Source organism: Vipera berus (assembly GCF_964194415.1).
Source record: "Vipera berus genome assembly, chromosome: Z".
Taxonomy (NCBI): Eukaryota; Metazoa; Chordata; class Lepidosauria; order Squamata; family Viperidae; genus Vipera; species Vipera berus.
In genome coordinates, this window is record NC_138205.1 from 126,778,555 (window position 1) to 126,806,063 (window position 27,509).

General features: G+C 44.9%; 1 protein-coding gene across 1 annotated transcript; it reads right to left on the bottom strand.

Annotated features, from left to right (window-relative positions):
* CSRNP1 (cysteine and serine rich nuclear protein 1) lies at nucleotides 1–27,509 on the bottom strand. Its single transcript, XM_081345620.1, has 5 exons — nucleotides 27,288–27,509; nucleotides 12,569–12,770; nucleotides 5,518–5,777; nucleotides 3,379–3,675; nucleotides 1–1,185 (listed from the first exon to the last, which is right to left on the bottom strand). Exons 1-5 carry the CDS (start codon nucleotides 27,318–27,320, stop codon nucleotides 160–162), a joined length of 1,818 nt encoding a protein of 605 aa, XP_081201746.1. The 5' UTR covers nucleotides 27,321–27,509; the 3' UTR covers nucleotides 1–159.

Here is a 27,509-nt window from a genome sequence, read left to right on the forward strand (position 1 = left end):
TTTTTCCCTACCACAAAGTGTCCAAAATAGAACAATATTGGTTTATCTGCTTAGAAAGATCTTCTTCCCAGCATCTTGCAGAAAGGAATGTTTATTCACCATAGGAAAAGAGACACCGTAGGGCCTTTTACTTTTACCAAAAAAATAAAAATAAAAAATTTAAACCTTCGTGGTCTCCACTAGAGATGATTTAATGGCATCTTCAAGAAGCTGACTGTCTGAGAAAGGTGCAGGGATTTCTGGGACAGATTCAGACAACCCAATCAGGGACTCCAGAAAACAGCTGCTCTGATCTGCAGGTTGAGACAAGCTGGGCAGATTTGGAAACTGTAGTTGCAAAACTGTGAAGTTGTCCACGTTCTCATACTCCTTCAAGGAGTTATAAAGAGGTCCAAGATTGTAATCCGAAAAGGACTGGAAAAAATCCAAAGAGTCGGAGGAGAAGCTCAGATCCATGTAGTTCTTAGAGTCCGGTTCTTCAGAGGAAGATGGAGAAAAACTGGCACCCTCTTCACCCTGCCCGCTGGAGGTCTCCTCAAGGAGGCCGCTTGGTCCCTGATTGGCATTCTCATCCAAGCATCCACTAATGTTTGATAAATAGCCGAAACCACCACTGGAGCCCATCTCTCCAGCAGGGTTGGCAGCACACTGGTATTCCACATCCACACTAAAGAAGCCAGAAGGGTGGAAAGAACTCAGATTATCCTGGCAGTGGCCAACACCATCGCTCTCTTCTTCTGCATCCGAATCGTTGAAGTGGAGGATCCGGGCCAGGCCATTGTCATCGATGTCCAATTGCGACTTCTCGGACGGGTTAGTTCCGTACGACTCTTCCAAATCCTCGCTTTGATTGGACGATGTCGACGAGTCAGTTGTGTTGCTACTGCAGCTGTTCTCACCCACCGTCTCCAAGGTGGTGCTGAATTTGAAGACAGGCATCAGTGAGACGGCCCTTTCCTCGTAGGAGGGCTTGTTGACCGGATAGACAAACGGGTGAAGATGGTCCCTGAAGGGTACCTCAGACTCGAGATTCCCACTGTGGTTTTGCTGGTTCTCTTCCAACTCCAGCTTCATGAGGGTGTGGAGGAAGTGAGTCTGTACCCGAGCTTGGTTGAACTCAATTCTCCCCTCTGTGTTCCCACAACCATCTCTGGTGCAACCACAAGGAAAAGAGGTGTAATCCATCTGTTGGAAGAGACATCAAAGATTTAGAATACTTTAATGAAGCGAAGCACGAGGGGTGACATGATAGCAGCGTTCCAATATCTCAGGGGCTGCCACAAAGAAGAGGGAGTCAAGCTATTCTCCAAAGCCCCTGAAGGCAGGACAAGAAGCAACAGATGGAAACTAGTCAAGGAGAGAAGCAACCTAGAACTAAGGAGAAACTTCCTGACAGTTAGAACAATTAACCAGTGGAACCACCTGCCTCCAGAAGTGGTGAATGCTCCAACACTGGAGGTTTTTAAGAGGAGACTGGACAGCCATTTTCTGAAATGGTATAGGGTTTCTTGCCTGAGCAGCAGGTTGGACTAGATGACCTCCAAGGTCCCTTCCAACTCTCTATTCTATTCTATTCTGTTCCATTCCATTCCATTCCACTCCATAATTTCTATTCTATTCTATTCTATTCTATTCTATTCTATTCTATTCTATTCTATTCTATTCTATTCTATTCTATTCTATTCTATTCTATTCTATTCTATTCTATTCTATTCTTTGATCATTCCCATTCCATTCTAGAAGAGACACCTAACATCAGATCTCACAATGTTTCCATTCTGTTTGATCTTTGGACATAAACATCTGGAAGTTATTAACTGCATTATTTGCACTAAGCCCCTTAAGCCGTCCCCCCAAGGACTGTGTCATACATTGCATGAACACACAGTTATAATAGCTAATCCGTTGAAGAGAGCACGAGAGAATTTGAGCTGTGATCGGTTGCTGTGAGAATGAAAGGGGGGTTTCCTTGCTTCCAGCCCTTTCCCCCCCCTCTGTGCGCCCTGTATGCTCTCTATAATTTACCCAGTGATGTTTCTGCTGTTTTCATTTACCTGACTATGCTCCCGTTTGCTTCTTATTTACTGTAAATATATTTATTTATATAAAACCACAAGTTCTTTGAGAGCAGGCAAGAGAATTTCATTTTTAATGTGTGCCAATGTGCTCACAGTAGGAAAAAAAAGACAAAAAAGGTTATCTTAATCTTATCAGCTTCTCTGACTTCTCCATTTGGACACCAGCTGCGGCAATTCCCTGACAGAACACAATAAATAGTTTGATTTGAGTGTTGCTGAGAACTCTTCCAAGACTTCTGGCCCAAATTACTTTCAAGGTCCTGCAAAGTGAGTCAAATTCTAGCCATCCACATGAATATGTATACTGTTGGGCGTTCACATGTGCAATTTAATTAAACAGCAGTTCCTCTTCAAAACTAAAGGATTCCAACGGCAAATCAAGGCATTGGTCACTACGTGGTCTTTACTAGGAAACGTTTCCCTTATTCATTTTGAAAGAAATCTCTTAGTGAATGAGCACATGTATTTTTTTTCTCGTTCTGCCTTCCTGAATCTTTTTTCAAATTTTTATTGAAGTTTAAGATAAACTACAAATAAAAACAAAAGTCAAGAAAGAAAATGTGCAATGATAAAAAAAGAAATCTAATCATATTTCCTTGTGATGGACTGAAGTTCCAAAATTCAACAGATGTACAATTTAGGGTCCACCTGGCCAGCAATTCTGGGAGTTAAATCTAGCACATCTGTTGGGTTTGGGGAAACTGAAGACAAATCCACTTGGAAGTAGCTAGGTTGCAGCTGTCTACTTTAACTAAAAGAGTCATTATCTACATAACTCTGCCTTAAATATCAGTCCCCAAGAAATTCCACTCTATTCATTTTGTGTAGATATATTTCTCTGTTCCATCGTTTCTGCCTCAGTTCTTGGTACTTGGATTATTTAAAGCCGAGAGATCTCATTTCTAAGATCTGCCTAAGTTACCAAACTTCAAATGAAGCCACAATGAAATGGTGAAACAATGCCAAAAAACTCACACAGCCAAGACATAAGCACGAATGGTTTCGTTTTACTTATTGAAACGAACTACCAGACTTATTAATTTGGAAAGAAACCAGACAGTGTTCCAAAACCAATTTTAGAAGTTAACAGAATTAAATAAAACTAATATTTAAATCAGCCAGAATATTAAATTTGAATCACACTATAGGAAACTGGTGGGAGTCTTCTTCATTACAATACTCTTTGGCTTATGACCACAGCTGAGTCCCAAAATTTCCACTGCTGAACAAGACAGTTGTTGAGTGACTTTTGTCCCATTTTACGACCATTCCTTCCATCCTTGTCCAGTGAATCACCTACCTGGCATTTAATTCCTGCCACACTGCAGCTGCAGGTTTCGGGGTCACAAAACCCTTGGCAGTCACAACCGCAGTTTTCCCGAGAAAGACGAATCCTTTGCAATTGCCTCTTCTCCTCCCTGTCAATCTTCTTCACCCCCATGGCCTTGAGCAAGGCCCGCCTCTTCTTGGTGGTGTAAGGCTGGAGGAAGAAGCCGTTCTCCAGATCCATGTTATTGATGTCTACATCGTCCACCACAATGTCCTCTACGGTCAGCCGGTTCGCTTCCTCCAACACCTTCGTACCGTTCATAGTGAGCTGGATAAGGGGGGAAGACAGAGAAGACCCTCAGTCCCGCAAGGTGACACTTTGGGAGTTCCGGACTTTCTAGGCAGAGATCCATCCCCTTCTCTTCCTTGGTGGAGCAGTGGGCTAATGCCTCCTTAAGTAACACCAGCTGCCTGCAATTAGTGCAGGTTCGCATCCCACCAGGCTCAAGGTTGACTCAGCCTTCCATCCTTCCGAGGTAGGTAAAATGAGGACCCAGATTGTTGGGGGCAATTAAGCTGACTTTGTAATAATGCCGCTTGGGGGGTGTGTGAAAGCCCTAACAAGCAGGCATATACATAGAATGAAGGCTACTGCTAAGCTTGTAAGCCGCCCTGAGTCTTCGGAGAAGGGCGGGATATAAATGGAATTAAAATAAAATAAATAAAATAAATCAAGTTTGGGCTGGGGTCTTATCCAGGCAGGTCAAATACAAGGCAAATGCCTGGTGCCATGCTGAAAAATTACCCCAGGTATTTTCCTAGCAAAACAGGTAGTCCTCAACTTAGGACCACAACCGAGCACAACATTTCTATTGCTAGTTGTTAAGTACGTTTTGTCCCATTTTGCAACCTTTCTTGCCACCGTTAAGTGAATCACTGCAGTTCTTAAATTAGTAACAAGGCTGTTAAGTGAATCTGGCTTCCCCCATTGACTTTGCTTGTCAGAAGGCCGCACAAGGGAATCACATGACCCCAGGACACTGTGACCGTCATAAATAGGAGCCGGTTGACAAGCATCTGAATTTTCATCACATGAGCTTAGGGATGCTTCAACAGTTGGTAGTGTGAAAAATGGGCATAAGTCGCTTTTTTCAGTGCCGTTTTCAGTCATTAAATGAAGTGTTGTAAGTCGAGGACTATGTGTGTATAACCAGGATCCTGGCTTCCTCTGCTTTGTATGTTCCTCCTAGAAGCTTAACCAGACTGGGACGGGGGGGGGGGGAATGATGGAAAGGAAGAGAGACAGAGAATCATGTCTCTTCTGCCTGCTCCAAAACTCAACGTCAGCAAAAAAAACAACAAAAAAAACCTCCTCCACCACCACCGAATGTCATTCTTCTTCATGTAAAGAAAATTACTGCGAAATGACAAATTAGGTTTCAGGGCCATATTAACCCCTGGCTATCTCATAAAGGGACGCGGTGGCTCAGTGGGTTAGGACGCTGAGCTTGTCGATCAGAAGGTCGGCAGTTTGGCGGGTCAAATCCTGAGTGCCGCGTAGCAGAGTGAGCGCCTGTTACGCGTCCCAGCTTCTGCCAACCTAGCAGTTCGAAAGCACGTAAAAATGCAAGTAGAAAAATAGGGACCACTCCGGTGGGAAGGTAACAGCGTTCCGTGCGCCTTTGGCGTCTAGTCATGCCGGCCACATGACCACGGAGACTTCCTCGGACAAGCGCTGGCTCTTCGGCTTTGAAACGGAGATGAGCACCGGCCCCTAGAATTGGAAACGACTAGCACGCATGTGCGGGGGAACCTTTACCTTTACCTATCTCATAAAGGGGGTGGGTTGTTGTTCTGAGATTTTTAAAAAAGATAAAAACTGTTATAAACAATGTAAAATGATTCCTAAAAGTTTTTTTTTTAAGTAACTAAGATGCAGCCCAGTGCAAAGTTCTCTCCCCAGGAATCCAAAACTCTGTGGCAGACATTTTTCCAACTCTCCTCAAGGAGAGTTCATGTTCCCGCATTGCTCCTGGCTGTAGGGCTAAGTGGCTTTTATCTGCCTTCTGGGGCCCAGGGCAAGGAGAGCCCCCAAGCAGTCTGAGTTCCTTAAGGTTTTTCCAAACGAGGACCTGAAGAATTGAATGCTTGCAGAGGAGAAAATTCTTACTTTCAATTTAAGGGCTTCTAGCCTCTCTTCTTTCAGCCTGTCCTTCAGCTTCTCACGGCGGACAATCTGTTGCTGCTTGCAAAACTCTGAGATGGTGAATTCCCGGGAGAAGCCGTGTTTCCTAGCCATCCCCAGGGTGCAGCCCCCACGGCTAGGCACGCTGGTGAACCCTTGGCAACGCGGGAAGTAGAAAACAGTGACCCGGTCAAAGTCGACATTGTTCCGCCTCAACCTCTTGCTTTTCTTCAGGATGGACGTGGCTGCAGGAAGAACGAGGGAAGGAAATGAGTGTTGATCGACATTATTCTTTTGGCAAACCTCTTGTTTTTCCACCCAACTTCCCTCTAAATTCAATGTTTCTCTATTTCAGCAACTTTAAGATGCGTGGACTTCCACCCCCAGAATTCCCCAGCCAGATATTCTAGTTAGGGAACTCTGAGAGTTGAAACCTATATTGCTGAGATTGAGAAACATTCCTCTAAGTCAATGAGGACTAGGAGCTTGGATTTTAATTCCTACTAAAAGACATCCACGATAGCAAGAGCACTTAAGACTTATAATACCATTTTATAGTGCTTTACAGTCCACTCTAAATGGTTTACAGAGTCAGTCTGTTGCCCCTCCACAATCTGGGTCCTCATTTTACCGACCTCGGAAGGATGGAAGGCTGAGTCAACCTTGAGCTGGTCAGGATCGAAGTCCTGGCAGTGGGCAGAGTCAGCCTGCAATGCTGCATTCTAACCACTGCTCCACCACAGCACTTGATATATTACAGGTAGTCCTTGACTTATGGCTGATTACTTAGCAACTGTTTGACTTCATGATAGCCCCCCCCCACCCCCCAAAAAAGATACTTATGACCTGGATTCAAAGTTCCAATGTCCTCTCCCAAAGGCCACACGACTGCATTTTGGACGCTCAGGCCTGGATTTGCAGTGATTTGCAGCATCCTGTGGTTACATGACTACAATTTATGGATTTTTGCCAGAAACCGGCATTTATGTCCCGTTCCTAGCAAAAAAATACCTGACAAAGAAGAATGGGTTTGCTTAACGACCGCAATGTTCACTTATAGACTCCAGTGTCTGCTTTATAATCACTGTGTTTGCTTAATGATCCCACAAACAAAGGTTATAGATTGGGTACAGCAATATGGGGATCTGCTTTATGACTGTGACAACTTAAGACTGAAATTGTGCACCCAATTATGGTCATTAAATCGAGGACTACACTGTAATGAAAACAAAGTCAATCAGCAATTAACTAAACTGGCTATGCACCCAGCAGAGAACTAAGTTGCTACAAAATATACTGCTAAACTCTTTTCATTTACAGGATATTGTATTAATTTGTGGTACGTGAGTGTGTACATGCTACGTACTCCACACCAAGAAAAAACAGGAATGCAACATTTCCCATGCCATAAAGAAAAGATCACCTCAGAAAAAAACCCCACAAAGCACAAAGTCCTTAACCTGGTTAACCTAAAGAACTGGTTCTCTTAAAAGTCTTGGGAACATTCTGACCTTTCTTGCTACAGTTGTTAAGTGAATCACTGTAATTGTTATCAACACAGTTATTAAGTGAATCTGGCTTCCCTACAGACTTTGCTTGACAGAAGGTCATAAAACGTCACGTGACCCTGGGACACTGCAACCGTCATAACTATGAGTCAGTGGCCAAGCGTCTGAATTTTGATCATGTGACCGTGGGGGAATGCTGCAATGGTTGTGTGAAAAACGACCATAAATCACTTTTTTCAGTCCTGTTATAATTTTGAATGGTCACTACGTCTAGGACTAATTTTTTATAAGCAACTCACACATCATCTTCACAACCACCTTGTGATTTGTTAAGCCAAGGGGATGCTGCAATGGTCCTTAAGTGTGGAAAAACAGACATAAATCACTTTTTTTCACGATCCCTAAAGAAATGGCTGTAAGTCTAGGGCTACCTGTATTAAAAGCATTTTTTTTTAACGTACGCAACTTCCACTTTATCTTCACGACCACCTTGTGAGGTTGGCAAATTCTGGTCTGAGGCTCAAGCTCATGTCAAATTAAAAGGCACCACTCTGGGCAAAGCCAGATGAAGCTCCCCTTCAGCTGGCAGCACCCGGGCTCACGTTTTCAGCCGCCCTCCTTCTCTGGTCCACGTGCCATTCCTGCAGGAGGGCACTACATGTGCCACCCGATACTTTGGGGTATGGCTTTTATTCTGGCCAAAAGCCAAACCTGGCCTCTCTCCTCCCGTCTCCACGTGCACATTCATAACTTGAGCTCAGAGGCTATTTAAGGTAGGGGCCAGTTTGCAAAGAAACGTCATCTCCTTTCCCGCCCCCAATGTCCCCACTGCATAGGCTAGGCATGGGCATGGAAGCTCATGCCGAAATATTCGTAAGTGTTATTCAGCTGCCCAAGAGAGCTCCCTCCCTGCCATTAGCAAGGAAATCTGAAGGATATCGATAGCAGCCAAAAATCTTCTTCTACCTCCCTGCAGTCAGGCAGGAATGCAAGCCCATCTCAAAGCCAGCCTGCTTTGAGACATTTGCCTTGCCATCCTTGGTAACCCTTGGCTTGTTCCCCCCCCCCTCTCTGCCCTCAAAGCAGCTGCCGTACACTTAATCTCTGTGCAGGTGATTCCCTACAAAAAAACGGGGCACTTGAGCTATTTATCTTAAAGTGGCAACCTGTGGAACAGGTTTTTGATGGGTTTTAGAAAAAGTGTTAAATCTCCTCGTTGCCGGGATTAGGGCTTCCCTCCCTCCCTCCCTCCGGTAAAGCACGTTTATCTATTTGTTCTTTCTAAACTCAAGAATCAAAGAGAGGACAAGGCACAGGAGAGAAAAAGACACAGGGAGAAGCTAAGCAGGCTAGTAAGGAAAGACAAGACGAGAATGAATTAGGATGATGGAAAGATGAACTCTTAGTAGAAATCTTTGTCGTCCCCCCACCACCTTCTCCTTCCAGGAGGAAAGACTGAGGGAGCCAAGCTGTTCTCCAAAGCACCTGAGGGCAGGACAAGAAGCAACGGATGGAAACTAGTCAAGGAGAGAAGCAACCTAGAACTAAGGAGAAAATGGGAGCAATTAACCAGTGGAATGGCTTGCTTCCAGAAGCTGTGGATGCTCCAACACTACTCAATTTTAATGTAGATGGCTATAAACTGAACAGCCCTCTCTCAACAGAGAGGGATGCGACACCATCTCTCTCCCCTTGAAGACCACTCGGAGGCTCCAACTGGTACAGAATGCAGCCGCGAGAGTTGTCTTGGGAGTTTCCCGGTACTCCCATGTTACACCTTTCCTCCGCGAGCTGCATTGGCTACCAGTTGTCTTCCGGGTGAGATTCAAGGTTTTGGTTATGGTCTTTAAGTCCTTACATGGCATGGGTCCGGAGTACCTCGGGGACCACCTGCTGCCGGCGTCAACTTCCCATCGTCCTGTGCGTTCCCACAGAGAGGGCCTCCTCAGGGTGCCTCCGGTCAGAGAATGTCGGCTGGTGGCCCCCAGGGGGAGGGCCTTCTCTGTGGGTGCTCCGGCATTATGGAACCAACTGCCGGTTGAGCTCCGGACGGCACCAGACCTTCGCTCCTTCCGGCGCGGTCTGAAGACCCATTTATTTGAACAAGCTGGCCTGGCCTGATGGGGGAATGTTAGGGTTTTTAATGGGTTTTTATACTGTTACTGTTTTATCTGAGCAATTATTTAATTCACTTTTAATTTTTGTATTTTCTATTTATATATGCCCTGTTCACCGCCCTGAGTCCTTCGGGAGAAGGGCGGTATATAAATTTAATAAATAATAATAATAATAATAATAATAATAATAATAATAATAATAATAATAATAATAATAATAATAACAACAACAACAACACAGTCCTTTCAGAAGTTTCAAGAAGATTCCACACCCATTTGCACTATTCAGGTGACCCCGAGGGCACAGACAAACCTCCAGGTGGCCTCAACAACTTTCAGAAAGAGTACTAACAACCAGCTGTCTGCAAGGAGTATAAATCCTTCCATTCCCCACCATCCAGTCAGAGCTGAAGAAGCTTCTTGGTTGAGAAGTGAAACCTCTTCGAGGAAAAACAAAGCCCAGTTGCCTCTTGAAAAAGCACCTTGGGTACAACTGTGACCTGAATGGCTGAGAATCTCCATAGACATTCAGACTCCTTTGTTATAGGTCCTTCCTTCATGCAAAACCACTGTGCTACTTTGAGCATCAAAGTGGTGGGACAAAGCCTCTCTCCCTTTCCCTAATAGTTTATTTTGAGCACAAAAAACAACAACAAACCAACAAGCCTGTGGTTGGCTAGCTCAGGGTGCTTTAGTTTAAGCTGGCAATTTGCAGAATTCAATTAAAGAGAGAGACATGGGAGTCGAACCAATCTGAGTGCATTCATAATACACGTTCAGCTAGATCGATCTGGAATCCATTTACTTAAAATGGGCTCAAGTCTTCTAGATATTAAATAATGAGAATTTCACTTCCGGAGAGAAAAAGGAAGAATGAAGAAGTGAACAGCAGCCAAAGAATCTGTGGACAAGAATTACAAATACAGTCTCTATACTGACCAGTTTCTTGCAATCTCTGCTCCCCTGCAGCAAGGGATGTTCTCGAAGCCAAACTGGTCAGCTGAAATCAGTAGTTAGTCCTCGACTTACAACAGTTCATTTAGCGACCGTTTGAAGTTACAACGGCACTGGAAAAAAGGGACTTATGATCGTTTTTCACACTTACGACCACTGCAGCGTCCCCAGGGTCAGGCGATCAAAATTCAGATGTTTGGCAACTGACACACATTTATGACGGTCACAGTGTCCCGGGGTCACTGGATCGCCTTTTGTGCCCATCTGACAAGCAAAATCAGTGGGGAAGCCATATTCACTTAACAATCGTGTTACTAACTTGACAACTGCAGTGATTCAAAAAAGGTCATAAAATGGGGAAAAAACTCACTTAACAAATGTCTCAGCAACAGACATGTTGGGCCCAACTGTGGTCGTAAGTAGAGTACTAACTGTATTTCTCATCCTAAACCAAGAGGGAGTCCTCCCTTCCCCTTTCCATTCTTTCCCTCCCTCCCTCTTTACTCTTTTCCTTCCTTCCTTCCTTCCTTCCTTCCTTCCTTCCTTCCTTCCTTCCTCCCTCCCTCCCTCCCTCCCGCTCCTCTATCTTCTCCCAAATCACATTTTTTAATCCTAATTTTCTTCAATCAAGACAGAAGGCATATCCCATCGCCAAGGGTGAAGAGGCAAAGAAAGGAAAATTATTTTTACTACCCTGCTTGAGTGTTTGTCATCCTCCCCCTTCCCTTGAACAGTCTGGGTTGCCTTTTGCACAAGAGTTCAAAAAAGAAAGAAGCTTTGTTGCTTCCACGACACCCAATGCACTCTGAAACGCCAGATTTGCAAAACCGTCTTGCTAAGTCTAATACCCCCAAAGGTTCTGAACAAAATTTATTACGAGCCTTGCCCGGGTTGTAGGAGCATAGCAGATGGCATTCCTGCAAAGAAGTAGATGCCATTTCTGCAGAACTTCAGTGAGAGAGAGAGAGGGGGGGGAGGCACAGACCGATTGCTAATAATAATAATAATAATAAAAAAGTGATGCTGTAAATCTTAGCCAAGTCCTGTCAGAGCAGATCAAAGTTCTGCGGGAGGCACCTAGTTAAATAAAGGCTTTAATCATAAACAGATTCTTAAAAAGTTAGCAAAAATGGCACATGTTTAAAGATTATTTTTCCCCCCTGCATAATACTTCCCTTTCGGAGCTTTTTCAAAAGAAAAAATAATCAAAGGGGCATAATCTCACTAGAAATGTAGACTTTTTACTGTTGATTTTATACTACTACTACTACTACTACTACTACTACTACTACTACTACTACTAATAATAATAATAATAATAATAATAAAGTTGGAAGGGACCTTGGAGGTCATCTAGTCCAACCCCCTGCTCAGGCAGGAAATCCTATTTTCAAAAAGTACATCCTCTTATTCAACACCAGCTGCCTGCAATTATTGCAGGTTCGCATCCCACCAGGCTCAAGGTTGACTCAGCCTTCCATCCTTCCGAGGTAGGTAAAATGAGGACCCAGATTGTTGGGGGCAATTAAGCTGACTTTGTAATAATGCCGCTTGGGGTGTGTGTGAAAAAACCCTAACAAGCAGGCATATACATAGAATGAAGGCTACTGCTAAGCTTGTAAGCCGCCCTGAGTCTTCGGAGAAGGGCGAGATATAAATGGAATTAAAATAAAATAAATAAATAAAATAAATCATTTCCTCATACAAAGATATCCAAAGGTGGGCTCTAAAAGTACCGTTAACTCAAACCAATCCCTCCCAACGCTGCTAAACATTCTCCATCTTAATATTCCTGTCACAGCTGTTTGTGGTAGCTGTTTTCAGCTCTTAAATCCAACACAAATACAGGTAGGTCCTCGACTTATGACCACAACAGAGTTCAAAATTTCTGTTGTTCGGTGAGACATGTTAAATGAACTTTGCCCCATTTTACAAACTTTCTTGCCACAGTTCTTAAGTGAATCACTGCAGTTGTTAAGTTACTAACACAGTTAAGTGAATCTGGCTTCCCCATTGATTTTGTTTGTCAGAAGGTTGCAAAAGCAGATCACGTGACCCCGGGACACTGCGACCGTCATAAATGGGAACCAATTGCGAAGCATCCGAATTTTGACGATATGGCCATGGGAATGCTGAAATAAATGGTTGTAAGGGTGAAAAATGGTCCCCAAGTTATTTTTTTTCGGTGTCACTGTAACTTTGAACTGTCCCTAAACAAACTGCTGTAAATCAAGGACTACCTGTATGTCACGAAATGTGACAAGTGTCAAGACGTCCCTTAGCCAGACAGATGGACCCAAAGCTACTTGAATGTTTTGCAAAATCAGCATTCAGAAGGGACACAGCTTGGCTTCAAAAATGAAAACTTCTGGTGGCTAAGAGAACTGCAGAACTTTGCAGATTGAGCGAGCTTGGTTAATTCTCACAAATGAATGCATTAGGAAACTCAGTACTTACGGGTGAAATCCATGTTTAAGGCCAAGGTGGGCAGGGGGCCTCCTTGGCTGTTTTCTTCGTCAGATTCCCCACCTGACAAAGCTGAAGAGGATGAGAAAGGAGAAGATGTGGATGAAGAAGACATGTACGAAACGTCATCTTCCAATTCATCATGTTTCCGTTTTAGCACTCCTGTCATGATTAGGAAGAGATTTTTTCCCCCCTTATATCTGAGTGGAAAGAACAGAAAGAAGAGATGGTCATGAGTAACAAGTCCAAATCATTTTCAAAGATATGCTTCCACGAAACATCACCAGACAGAACATTTTCAAGAGATGCTCAACGACGAGACAGGAAGACAAAGGCTTCCTCAACCCAGCCGTCCCTCAACTCTTCAAATGAGCTTAGACTACATATCTCCACCTACCAAAAACCCACGTTGTTCTCCTTCAAGACATCCACAATTCCTTCACACAAGGAACTCTGATGTCCAAACTCAACTGAACTCAATAGGACGGTTCCGGGTCAAGATCAGCCAGTATATCCAAGAAGCCTACATGACACTCACGGGTTCTTCTGCAATGCTCAGTGATTTCTTGGCATCCAGTTTGGCCTGGGAAGGGGCTAGTCATAGAAAGGAGTGCTTGAAAGCCCCTTGGTTGGAGGGGTGAAAACAAATTGTACTGAAGAAAAATTCTGCATGACCCAATCCAGCAGTTTGATAGCTCCAAGCATAGGACACCCCTCCCCCAAAAGAGACTTTACTTTCTCTAACTTTGTCTAGGATAGTGGTGGGGAACCATGGCTCCTTTGTGACTTGTGGACTTCAACTCCCAGAATTCCGGCTGAGAAATTTTGGGAGTTGGAAGTCCATAAGTCATAAAGGGGCCATGGTTCCCCAACTCTGGTTTAGGATCACTGTTTCTCAGGCCCTTGCAGCTACGTATGCTGGCTGGGGGATTCTGGGAGTTGAAGTCCACAAGTCATAAAGGGGCCATGGTTCCCACCACTGGTTTACAACCACTGTTTCTCAGGCCCTTGCAGCTACGTATGCTGGCTGGGGGATTCTGGGAGTTGAAGTCCATAAGTCATAAAGGGGCCATGGTTCCCCAACTCTGGTTTAGGACCACTGTTTCTCAGCCCCTTGCAGCTACGTCTGCTGGCTGGGGAATTCTGGGAGTTGGTCCACACATCCTCAAGCTTGGTAGAGAAACATTGCTCTGGAACCAAGCCTGGCAAACAGGAGGCAATGATATCCTTGTTTTGCTTACTAAACAAAAGCATCCATAAAGAGCCTCAACATCATTTTCCTGATCATTTCTGTAGCATGTGGGCATCTAAAATGGTACATGAGCAACCTACTACAATGCCTGAAATTGGCTAACTTATCAAAAATAGGGAGATCAAAGAGTTTTGAATTACTTAGGACGGGAAGGGAAGAGAAGGGGAGGACTTAAGAATAATTCCCCATACTGTTATTTTATTGCAATGCCAATACAATGCATGTAGGTGAGGCAACCTTATTTCTTAATTAACGGTGGGAAAGAGATTTTAGTAATTTTTCTCTTTTCATGCACCCTTTGAAATACATCAGTCCTACTGCCAATTTTCATACTCAAGTTTTATTAAGTTAAACTGGAAAGTGCTAAGGTTCTTTCAGTCACGACTTGAACATACTGCTCTTCATGATATCATTATTCAATAGGTTGGCTGTCATTGCTTCAGCCAATCACAGCTTTAGAAAAGGACATTAGCCCCACTGGTCCAACCCTTTGCCAAAATGGTGGTGGAATATATAGGTAAAGGTTCTCTTCCAACAGTTGCTATCCTCTCTGCTTCTCTGCATGGTCCCCTTTTCTGCCCTTATTGCCAGGTTCCAGTAAGGGCTAAGCAACTCTCTCACCTGACTGTCTAAAATCAGTGTTTCTCAAACTTGGCAGCGTGAAGCATTCTGGGAGTTGAAGTCCACACATCTTCAAGTTGCCAAGTTCAAAAAAACACAGGTCTAAATTTTAAAACACCACAGCAACAATCAAATAATAACAACAACAACAACAACAGTAGTAGTAGTAGTAGTAGAAGAAGAAGAGTAGTAGTAGTTGGAAGGGACCTTTGAGATCTTCTAGTCCAGGGGTGTCAAACTCAATTTCACTGAGGGCCGCATCAGCATTGCGGTTGCCCTCAGGGGGCTGGGTGGGTGTGGCCTGGGTGGGCGTGGTCTACTGGGTGGGCATGGCCAGAGTGCGTATGGCCTACTGGGTGGGCGTGGCCAGCTCTACATCGTTCGCATCAAGGGTGCCTATGGGGGCCTGGGCAGGAGTGGGACAGATCTGGGGGTCTCTGGCAGAAGGAGGGTCTCTGGGCCAGGGCCAAGGCAGTGGGGGCCGTTCCCTCACTGTTTCCAGGATGGCTTTGCGGGCCGCATGAAACCACTTTGCGGGCTGGATCTGGCCCCCGGGCCTTGTGTTTGACATGTCTGTTCTAGTCCAACCCCCTGGGCTCAGGCAGGAAACCCTATCTGATACAGACAGATCCAAAACTACAACTAAGGAAAAACATGCAGTGAGTGGTTTGTTTCCAGGAACAGGTAGGCCGTACATGCCTATATTTCAGAAGTGAAACAGCCAGAAAATCAAACCTGCCTTGTGTTTTAATTCAGACTTGAGCAAAAGGTCAGCTTGTGCAACCCTGCCCCAAAATCGAGGGGCGTCAGCGTGGAAGCCAATCACCCTGACATAAACACATAGAAATCTCATCTCGTCTTGCTAGATTGCCAACAAAGACATTTTGTTCGGATCTTCCAGTTCTTACTCATCTCGTTTGACCGAGAACAGCCTTTTTCTTTCTTTCGTTCTGTCTTTTTTTTTTCAAACCCACCCTTAACCAGAAACACGATGAAGCAGATCAAACCCACAGGAATTCCTCTCTTGGCACAGCCAGCTCTTCCTATGCTGGGAACACTTTCCGAAAAAATATTCAGCCCAGATGCACATTCTTCTCTGATTTGAACATCTCGTTTTCAAAAGGAAGGTGCAGGTCAGAGATGGAAAGGAAAAGAAGTGTGTGTGGGGGGGGGAGGAGCTCCAAAGTTTGCAGAAATAAGGCTTAAAGACCAAATTCTGCTTCTAATCTGCTACAAAGGCAGGATCTTTCAGTGGGAAAAGTTTTTAGGGCCCCTTTCAAGTGGTTTGAGGTTGCCCCAAAAGGAGGAGACAATTCCCACCACCACCAAATATAAACTGGCAAGAAATTAAATTCTGCAGGGGGGAAAAACCTGTATTTGTGTAAATGCAAATGCACAATGCCAATTGCCTTGAGCTCTGATCCAATGAAGGAAAAACTGAGCATTTTTTTTAAAAAAACTGCACTGCTATTATTCATTAGCATGACCGCATACAGTGTAAGAGAGCTAGTGAAAAGTTGAAAAGAAATCTCCCCAATGTGTGCTCCACTTTGGAGGTGATCCTGTAGAGCTGGAACTGGCTGGCTGGCTCTTGATCAGCCCTGCCAGGATGAAACTACTCCGTGTAATCCAGAAAAAATTCAAACATTCCTTTGAATTCAGGCCTTCTCAGCCAGCCAAAATACGTATTGCACAACAAATATTTCTAGTTTGGCCTGTCAGAGTTGGAATCTGCTTGATGTCCAAGATTTCAAGGTGGTGTTCTTACCACTTACTTGCTCATCCAGTTCTTCTTACAATACCCCTGCAGAGTTGGCAGGGCAGAAGAACAGAGACAGGGCCAAAATCATCTAAATTTCCTTGATTGAAGGCACCTCTCTTTCCCCACTACTAGTGTAACACTCCTATCTCAATCCCAAGCTGGAGATGGATGGACTTTGCCCTCTAGCATGGAGCCAGTTTGGTCCATTGGTTAAAGGCGCCAGGCTAGAAAGCAGAAGTTCTACTTCTTCCTTAGGTATGAAAGCCAACTAGGTGACTTTGGCCAAGCACCAGGAGACAGTGAGTTCTAGTCCTAACTTGGGCATCAAAGCCATCCGGGTGATTTTGGGCCAATCACCAGGAGACACTGAGTTCTATACCCACCTTAGGCATGACAACTGCCTGGTTGACTTTGGACCAATCACCAGGAGTCGGTGAGTTCTAGTCCCGCCTTGGACATGAAAGCCAACTGAGTGATTGCAGGCCAGTCCCCCCCCCACTCTCTCTCAGGCCAGCTCACCTCACAGGGTTGTTGTTGTGGGAAAAATAGGAGGAGGAAGGGGCATTTGGCATGTTTGCCACCTTGAGTTAGTTATAAAAATAAAAAAGTCAGAATATAAATAAATAAATTGGTACGCCTTTGAACAACAGACAACCCCTTGCAGTCCTGAGAATAGATCTAACAATCGTCTTCCCTGCTACATTGGCATCACATAAACACATGCACTTCTAAAAATAATTATGGATTATCCAAGCCGAGCTCTCTCTCTCTCTCTCTCTCACTAAAAAGCATCTTCGGCTTCAGAATTCCAAATTTGCTTCATAGCTCACTGAGATCCCAGCAGAGGCACATGAAAACACATTGCCCCTGGGCATGTGCAGAGTGTTTTCCCCTCCCCAACACAAATGATGGTTTCAGAGTGCAGGGGCACCTCTTAAGATCACCTTTTAAGAGTCTGGAAAAAATTCAGAGAAGAGCAACTAAGATGATCCAAGGCCTGGAGACTAAAACACACGAAGAACGGCTGCGGGACTTGGGTTTGGCTAGTCTAAAGAAAGGAAGAAATAGGGGAGACATGATAGCAGCGTTCCAGTATCTGAGGGGCTGCCATAAAGAGGGGGTGTGTGTCACGTTATTCACCAGAGCACCAGAGGGCAGGACAAGAAACAATGGTTGGAAACTGATCAAGGAGAGAAACAACCTGGAATTAAGGAGAAACTTCCTGACAGTGTAGACAATCAACCAGTGGAACTCCTTGCCTCCAGAAATTGTGGGTGCTCCATCCCTGAAGATTTTTAAGAAGAGACTGGACAGTCACCTGTCTGAGATGGTATAGGTTCTCCTGCTTGATCAGGGGGCTGGACTAGAAGACCTCCAAGGTCCCTTCCAGCTCTATTCTATTTTATCATGATCCCACTCCTTCCTCCAATTTTTTTTTGAATCAGCCAGCGTCCAGCTGCCTGGATGCATGAGAGCACACTGTGTACATGAGGGGAGTTAAGGACATTTAGCTTCGGAGATTCTTTGGTCTCCCAGTGCCAGCTTGGGACAGCCTCAGGAAACCCAGCCAGCCTCTTTGGCGGCGCTGCCGCACATGCTGCGGCACTTTCCAAAGCTGGTTTCAGCTGCAAAAGCCATGCCAGCTGTGTGGGTGCTCAGCTTGGGAGCAATGATTTACTACTGAGAGTGATTTACAACCACTCTGAGAAAGCAACCAACCAGGCTGGTGGCACTGAAGGCGCCACCCACATTTCTCCAGGCTTTGGGCTGTTAACAGCCATCTAGCGGGAACCTATTTCCAGACTTCTGTGCCATAAATAACAGCGCTATGTTTCCTGAAGAAACATCCTCAAAAAAAACAAAACAAGACCAAAAAAAAGGCCCAAGCATCGAGATACTTGGCTGCAGTTGAGGAAACCTGAATATTCACACAGAAAAGTGAACAGCTATGAATAGAATAGAATAGAATAGAATAGAATAGAATAGAATAGAATAGAATAAAAATAGAATAGAATAGAATAGAATAGAATAGAATAGAATAGAATAGAATAGAATAGAATAGAATAGAATAGAATAGAATAGAATAGAATAGAATAGAATAGAATAGAATAGAATAGAATAGAGTTGGAAGGGATCTTAAGAGGTCTTCTAGCCCAGGGATTTTCAACCAGTGGTACGTGTACCGCCTGTAGTACATTAGCACGTGGCAGGTGGTACGCGGCCCTGCCCAGGCAAGTGTAGTGCGGGAGGGAACGAGCCAGCGCAGTGCAGGACTTACTGTGAGAGTGTCCTCCGGAGCTGCAGAGTGGCTGGGGCGAGGCAAAGGGCCCGGGCAGCATCGGCTGGAGGTGAGGCACGGAGGGAGGGAGATGGAGAGTGGAAGGATTCTTTTGTGCTTTTGTGACTTTTGTGCAATATGGGCTTTGTGTTCTTAAGGAGTGTTTGGCAATTTCTATTTGGCTGATGGCTGATGTCTCGTGTTAGCTTCTATTGCTCTGCTATTCTTAGCTTTAATTTTTGCTGCAAGGGATTTTCAAGTATTTTCCTCCTGAATTGATTTTGCCTGCAGCATTCCTTTACTTATGAATGGAACTATTTGGAGAGGCTGCCTTAGTCGAAAGCCAGTACTTGCCACATTTTTTTCCTCCTTAAGTGCAGGCTGCAGGCTCCTTAACTTTCCTTTCTACCCAGTAGCTAATTCTTAAAGGGGAATGTGCCTTTTTAAGCTACTTTCCTCGGTGGCTTGTCTTTTGTGTCTCTGGAGGCTTTTCCTTGTTTAATGAATTTATGAAAGAGGGAAAATAGGGGGGGGGGGTTCAAATTCTTCCTTCAGAAGGAGATAATAATGAGAAAGAGGGAGGGAGGGAGGGAGGGAGGGAAGGAAGGAAGTTCCGCCTTAGCCCTTGGCCACCAGCAGCCTTGCCATTGACTTTGCTTGTCAAAAGGTTGCAGAAGGGGATCACATGACCCTGGGACATTGTGACCATCATAAATATGAATTGGTTGCCAAGCATCCAAATATAAATCACATGACCCTGGGCATGCTGCAATGGTCATAAGTGTGAAAAATGGTCATAAGTCATTTCAGTGCAATTGCAACTTTGAACAGGTTTTTTTTTTGGTCATAAAGTTTTTGACACCTTTCCAGATGGTACTCGAATATTGTCATACCCTAAAAGTGGTACAATCGGTGAAAAGGTTGAAAAGCCCTGCTCTAATCCACCCCTCTGCTCAAGCAGGAAACCCTATACCATTTCACACAAATGGCTGTCCAGTCTCTTCTTAAAAACTTCCAGTGTTGGAGCATTCACCACCTCTGGAGGCAGGTAGTTCCACTGGTTAATTGTTCTCACTGTTGGGAAATTCCTCCTTAGTTCCAGGTTGCTTCTCTCCTTGACTAGTTTCCATCCGTTGCTTCTTGTCCTGCCTTCGGGCGCTTTGGAGAATAGCTTGACTCCCTCTTCTTTGGGGCAGCCCCTGAGATACTGGAACACTGCTGTCACGTCCTCCTTCGTCCTTCTCTTCGTTAAACTAGGCATACCCAATTCTAGCAACCGTTCCTTATATGTTTTAGTCTGTAGGCCTTTAATTATCCTAGTTGCTATTCTCTGCACTTTTTCCAAGATTAAGTTTGGAGAAGAAAGACAAAGGAAAATAGGAGCAGAGAAGACTAGCTTTGCAGAAAAAATCGCCCAAGAACATATATTCTACTCTAGAAATTCACCCATCTGGTAATGCAGGGGTTTGCAAATTACAGGTAGTCCTCAACTTGCAACAGTTCATTTAGTGACTGTTCAAAGTTACAACAGCTCTTAAAAAGTGGGTTATGACCATTTTTCACACTTATGACCATTGTGGTATCCCCATGGTGATGTGATAAGAATTCAAACACTTGCCAACTGGTTCATATTTATGACAAGACGATCGCGGTGTCCTGGGATCACGGGATCACTTTTTATGACCTTCTGACAAGCAAAGTCAATGGGGAAGCCAGATTCACTTAACAATTGTGATACTAACTTAACAACTGCAGTGATTCACTTAACAACTGTGGCAAGAAATGTCGTAAAATGGGGCAAAACTCACATAACAGTTGTCTCACTTAGCAACAGAAATTTTGGGCTCAATTGTGGTCATAAATTGAGGATTACTTGTATAGGTTCCCAAGCTAAATTGCGCCAATCAAATCCTTATTCAGCAGCCTTGCTAAGAAGATGCCCTTTTGAAGGGCTGAAAGAAGGCTTAATTTTGTCTCCCAAAGCACCCAAAACAATCTTTGCCAACAGAACAAACAAACCTACAACATGTTACTGACTCTCCTCCAAACTCTTTAGTGGTGGTGGAAAAATATTTTGGTTGCTTAGAGGCTCTGTGGACTCACCTTGGCGAGCAGGGAAAAGCTATTTATAAGCCTTTCTCTAGAGAGTCTTGTCACATTTATAGACCAATGGTATGATCACATCAAAAAGAAAAAAAAAGAAACAAGAGCAGTCTGGCTGTAAGAACAACTTAGGAATGTGAGGGTGTAGCCCAGAAATGTGGATGTCTTTAGATATGCTGTACATACAGCAACCTAATTTCTCCCTGAATAGTGAAACGAACTATAATTTTGAAGTGTGCCTTGAAAACATTCTAAACTAATTTAGCTAATTTCAAATATTTGGATTGGAGAAGAAACCTACAATTATTAAATAACTTTTTCCTGCTCTGCACCACCATTCATGAAAGGATGGATATCATCCTTCCTTCCTTCCTATTAAAAGCCTTCCTAGCCCTATATCAGGTTTCTCAACCTCAACAACTTCCAAGATATTTGCAGTTCAACTCTCAGAATTCCTAAATCAGTTGGAAATTCCGGGAATTGAAGTCCAGGCTTACTTGCTGGGGAATTCTGGGAGTTGAAGTCCGTCCATCGTAAAGTTGCCAAGGTTGAAAAATAGTGATCTAAGGTTTCATTAACTCACTACAGCTAAAAATAGACGAAGAGGCTTGCCACGGCACAAAGATGGAAAAGAACACACATTCTCCTTCCCCACCACACCCTACTCTGTCTCTCTCACACACAAATTCCCATCTCAAAATTAAAGCAAGAAGTACAATAATTGAAAGTGTAGAAAGGCCTTTTTTCCAGCAAGCAAGGGCAAATAGTTCCCAGAAGGAAGAAAAGCAAATTGTTTACTGCAACTTTGTGTTCCTCTGGAAGGGCTCAATTCAGTGATGGAAGTTGCAGTCCAAGGCATCTGGAGGTCCTCATTCAGGAAAAAGGCAAGCATGCAGAATTATCAGCACAGGTGAGCAAGGTAGCGTGTATATTTCCTCAAACACAAGACACAGCCAAAGGAGAATTTCTTAGCCTCTTAGAGATGATTTTCACACGACACACATCTTTCTGGGAGAAGAATGGTTAAATTGTGGCGGGGTATAAGTTTGATAAATAACTCCATAAAGCATTAGATAGAGGTAATCCTCGATTTACGACCATAATTGAGCCGTAAATTTATGCAGCTAAATGAGATGGTGGTTAAGTGAATTCTGCCCCATTTTATGAACTTTCTTGCTCACTTGTTAAGTGAAGCACTGCGGTTCTTAACTTAATAAGATGGTTGTTAACTGAGTCTTTGCTTATCAGAAGATCACAAAAGGGGATCACGTGATCCTGGGACACCGCAACCGTCATAAATATGAACCACTTGCCAAGCATTCAAATTTTGATCATGTGACCCTGGGGATGCTGCAATGGTCTTAAGGGTGAAAAACAGTCAATGCCTGAAGGGTCACTAAATGAATGGTTGTAAGCCGAGGCTTCCGTATTTATGAAACTGTGTTGGTTAACTTGTGAACCAAGATACAAGGTTACTGTAAAAGATGACCAATCCATCCGTACAAACAATGGGTCAGAATATTTATCTCTGCACCTGTTTTACATTTATAAATATTCCGTTCGCTTTAAAATCAGGATGTGAACGTGGTGGCGAAAAATATGAATGCTGTTCAGTGCTTAGTCAAATGCTCTATTTGATTGCCAATGAATAATTCAGAATACTTCCCATGTTTGTCTCCCAGTGAACACACTCTGTATGTTGTACCTTTTAACTTTACATGTAGCTGCACACAACTCTCCAACGCACACCAGCTGGACAAACTTTCAGACAAAAACACTAACTGTGCACTAGAATTAAGCATATATATACATATATATATACATACATATACACACACACACACACACACACACACATATATATATGTGTGTGTGTGTGTGTGTGTGTGTGTGTTTTCTGAGGTTTTTGCGGGTGTTTGTATGTAGATCTTTGGTCATTCGGGTTTTTCCCCACATAGAATTGGAGGTATCAGGGCAACGTTTCGACGAAATCTCATCCGTCATCCTCAGGCTGGTGGCTTCAGCTTCGTTCTTCTGGGAGAAGTGTGTGGTAGTGGCTGTTTGTTCCTCTTTTTTAAACTGCCAGAGAGGGTGTGTTCTGTGGGTGGAGGTGTGCTCTGATTGGGTGGGGGGTTAGCTGTGTTCTGATTGGGTGGGGGTGTGTTTTGAATGGGGGCTGTGTTCTGATTGGGTGGGGGTGTGTTTTGAGTGGATGGGCTGGTCTCAGCTGCCAGCCTTAGACCTGAACTGGTGAGTTGTGCTGCTTTTGTTCGGCTCCGTGTTTGTGGTGGTGCCATGTTTTTATAGTGGGTGTCAGTTTGCTTATTGTGTGGTTTGGAGGGGTTTAGAGTGGCTGATGTTGCAGCTGTAGTTAGGTTTCTGTTTTGTGGTTGTGTGTCGTTATCGTTGTGGGTTCGGATTTGCTTTTTGAATGGTTGTGTGGTGGTGATGTCATGTGATGTTATCATGAGTTTGGGTCTGGTATCATTCTTGGTGGTTGGGACTCGTCTGTCAATCAAGGCGGGTTTCCAAATGGCTGGCAGCTGAGACCAGCCCATCCACTCAGAAGAACAAACAGCCACTACCACACACTTCTCCCAGAAGAACGAAGCTGAAGCCACCAGCCTGAGGATGACGGATGAGATTTCGTCGAAACGTTGCCCTGATACCTCCAATTCTACGTGGGGAAAAACCCGAATGACCAAAGATCTACATATATATATGTATATGTATGTATGTGTGTGTGTGTATATACACACACACACACTGATTTTGCTTCCAAAAACAGTGGGGAGGTGGGGAAAAAGCACCTGTACCCTAAAATCTTTAAAGCCGATCACAACATCCAGCTAAACTGAGAAGAAAACCAGACTTTCCACCGGTGCATTTTACAAGAACTGAAGACTAACATTAATAACACAGAGAAGTTTTCAGTGTTCTACAAACACTCTGAAAATAGGTGAGGAACTATTAATACCACTTTACAATGCCTTGGTAAGGCCACACCTGGAATACTGCATCCCTTTTTGGTCGCCACGATGTAAAAAAGATGTCGAGACTCTAGAAAGAGTACAGAGAAGAGCAACAAAGATGATTGGGGGACTGGAGGCTAAAACATATAGGGAACGGTTGCTGGAATTGGGTATGTGTAGTTTAACGAAGAGAAGGGTGAGGGGTGACATGATAGCAGTCTTCCAGTATCTCAGGGGCTGCCCCAAAGAAAAGGGAGTCAAGCTATTCTCCAAAGCACCCGAAGGCAAGACAAGAAGCAACAGATGGAAGCTAATCAAGGAGAGAAGCAACCTGGAACTAAGGAGAAACTTCCTGACAGTTAGAACAATTAACCAGTGGAACAACCTGCCTCCAGAAGTTGGGAATGCTCCAACACTGGAGACTTTTAAGAAGAGATTGGACAACCATTTGTTTGAAATGGTATAGTGTTTCCTGCCTGAGCAGGGGGGTGGACTAGAAGACCTCCAAGGTCCCTTTCAACTGTGTTATTCTATAAGTCTGCTACTGTACTGGGCTGTTCTGACATCAAGCAGACACACACACCTGTGAGGACTGTGCAGGGTTTCAGATGAGAAGGCCAAGTGATACTTTAGGGCATGGACAGATATGCAACACACCTATCTGCAGAGTCCCTGTTGTTCTCTGAGCTTGGCTGTTTCCTTGCAGACATTTCATTACCCAAATACTGGTCATTCTCGACTTACAACCACATTGGTGCCTGCCCATCCTGGTTGTAAATCAGGTCATCCAACCAGATTTTGAGACCATTTTTTGCGAGGGTCATTCAGACAAGCAAAATTAAAGGGGGGCGGGGGAAGACTCAGATTTGCTTAACGACCACGTATACAATTGGTTTACTTTATGGTCAGAACCCCTTCAGAAGATGGCATCTGCTTTTCCCAATTGGCAAAATCTCTGCCTCAGTTTCCCTAATGAATTTTTAAAAATAAATAAAAAAATAAAACTAAAATGGCTATTATGGAAGATTTCATGTGCCAAATTTTAATACCACTCAGTTCTGATTTCAAAACAATGACTTCAAGCAACAGCACAAGAAATTTATTCTAGGTAAAAGTGTGTTGATTTTTAAACCTTCGTGTCTTTAATAATCAGTCCTTGTGCAATCCAACTATATGCTAATTATTGGATGTTTAAGCAATCTGATTCAACTGCATTATGGTGTACCCTTAAGTAGGTAAACAAAAGCAAAAAAAAAAGTTTTAAAGGCTGAAGTCAGAACTGTACATTTTATACCTCTTCTGACTGCAGACAATATTTCACTTTGTAAGTTTCTACACAGCATCAAAAGGATTTTTCACCCCAATGAACAGAGAGAATATCTTGCTATGAATTCTTTAAATCTTAAAACTTTAGGGAGAGCTGGCACTCTTTCAGCTCAGAAAATCAAACCTAGTTTTACAAACAATGGTATTATAAGTTATTCCTCTTTACTACCAGTAGGTGTTGCTCTAGTCTAGTTACAAAGGAGAGAGATGTATTAGGAGCAACTGGAACAGTTATTGGGAGTTAAAAAATAAATCAGGAGAGAGAGAAAAAGAGAGGAGGGAGGGAGGGAGGAAGGAAAGGTCTGTCCCATGGTCAATTGCATTTGTATCCAGGTATGTGGGTTTACAGTTCTTACAATCAGGGAAAGCAAGCATACACCTAAGACATAGGCTGAAACATTTCCCGTCTCATGTCAGCCGGTGTGTGCTCAAAACTAAGGCACAACAAGACTCCACTGAGAATTATTTCATTTGAGACCTGCTCCTGCAGGTTTATTCTGAGTTTATTCTTAAAACTTAAAAAATTCTGAGTTTATTCTTAAAACTCACAGCCCTCCTTCAAGGAGGTGAAGACTAGGTACATAACTTAACACCACCAACAAATTGTGCTGCAAACTAAAATCTCTGTTCAGGGAGTTATGCCAGCCTAACAGCAAGCCATACTTTTGATGGCTTAGTTACAGGGGTGTCAAACTCAATTTCATTGAGGGCCGCATCAGCATTGTGGTTGCCCTTAGGGGGACGGGTGGGTGTGGCCTACTGGGTGGGCGTGGCTAGAGTGTATATGGCCTACTGGGTGGGCGTGGCCAGCTCTACATCATTTGCATTGAGGGTGCCTATGGGGCCTGGGCAGGAGTGGGACAGATCTGAGGGTCTCTGGCAGAAGGAGGGTCTCTGGGCCAGGGCCAAGGCAGTGGGGGCCGTTCCCTCACTGTTTCCAGGATGGCTTCGGGGGCCACATGAAACCACTTCGTGGGCCGGATCCGGCCCCCCGGGCCTTGTGTTTGACATGTCTGGCTTACTATATATAACTTAGTATAGACTTAGTATATAACTAACCCAATAAATTGCCAGAAGAGGTGTCAGATTCTGGTCTTCTGTCGGACGTCAAAGGAAAAGAGCTAGCAATCCTTAGCTAAGTTTTAACCGGACTTCTGGGAGCTGGTGCCTGGGTTCCTGTCAGTTTGTGACATCAGCCCAGCTGAGTTCCAGCAGCCTCGCCATTCCGTCACTGGCTAAATGATGCAAGTCTTACTAACTGGCAACCCCCACGTTTAGAAGAAACGCTGACTTCTACTGCTGCTCGGCTAGGCTGAGTCACTTCCCAGGAATCAAATACACAGTATTTCCCCGGAGTAGCTATGACAAACAGGAGAGGAGGCCAACAGGAAGAAAGCTCTCAGAAGAGAGAAAATGCCCCACCTTCATTCATTCCCAGTTCTAGTGTCGGTGAAGGGCATCAGCCCGCTCTGTGGGTCCAGGAAATTCACACTAGTCTGTTAACATCGTTTGGGGGAGGGGTTGTTGTTCCTCCCATAAGAAATAGCCCCGATATTAAAAAAAATATCTCCTGGTGGAATCAGCGCCGAGAGGGGAACGAACCGAGCAAGTGACCCAAACGCCCAGTTTCAAGGAATTGGAGCGAGTCCCATTCACACGTAGCCCCAGTCACGCTCCGGGTTAGCACGTCCTCTCCACAATGCCCTGCAGGTAAAAGTGAGCTGGGGGTCAGGTAAGCAGGCGGGCAGTTTCCCCGGCCCCGTGAGCGCTTTGCTCTGACTCGGGCAATCGGGCGTCGATCCGGGAGGAAAGGCTAAATGTGAAGTCGCTTCGGATCGCCGCCCGCAGGCCCAAGGATCGCGATCCGACCAGGAAAACCGTTTCCCGGCCCGCCAGAGGGAGGCAGTCTTGTCTGGCTCAAACAAGCCCTCCTACGCTGCGACTGCAAACCTCGACTGAAGACCAGCTTGGGAATCGGGACCCCAATCGCAAACCCCTTTCCTCGAACAAGTGTCCGCCTGCAGAAAGTCACCCCAGAGCTGGGGTTCCCTTCCGACGGTGGGAACGCGCGTTCGCCCTGCCTCCGCAGCGCCCCCTCCCGGTCGGGCATCCTCCGCCACCTCCAGTGTAGTTAGCCCTCGGCCCTGCCGATCCCGACGTGCCTTTTCTTCCGCGTCTCGGATCCCGGACGACGCGAGTTCCCTCCAGACAAACCCGAACCGGCGCCGTCCTGTAAGGCGCCCCTTCCCTCCTCCTGCCTCGCATCGCGAGCCAGGACCCACCCCCACCCCCACCCCCGCTGGCCCCGAAGCGCCCGCTCCTTCGCGGAGGGGAGTCCCAGCGGCGGCGGAGTCGCTACGCCTCTGGCTCCAGCGGCCAGGCGCCCCGACGGAGACACTTACCGGCGCCGCTCGAGGCTCCAGGGACATCCGCCGGAGGAGTGAAGAGTGCAGAGACGGCTTTGGGGAAATCCGGCTGGCGGAGCGGCAGCTCAGGAGCGCATCGCCGCGGAGCAACAGCAGCAGTAGCGGCGGCGAGAAGCGCTGAGCTGCCTCCGACCGTGCTTGGCGCGGCTCTGATCTGGAGGGCGCCGCCGCCGCCGCTCCTCCTCCAGCTGC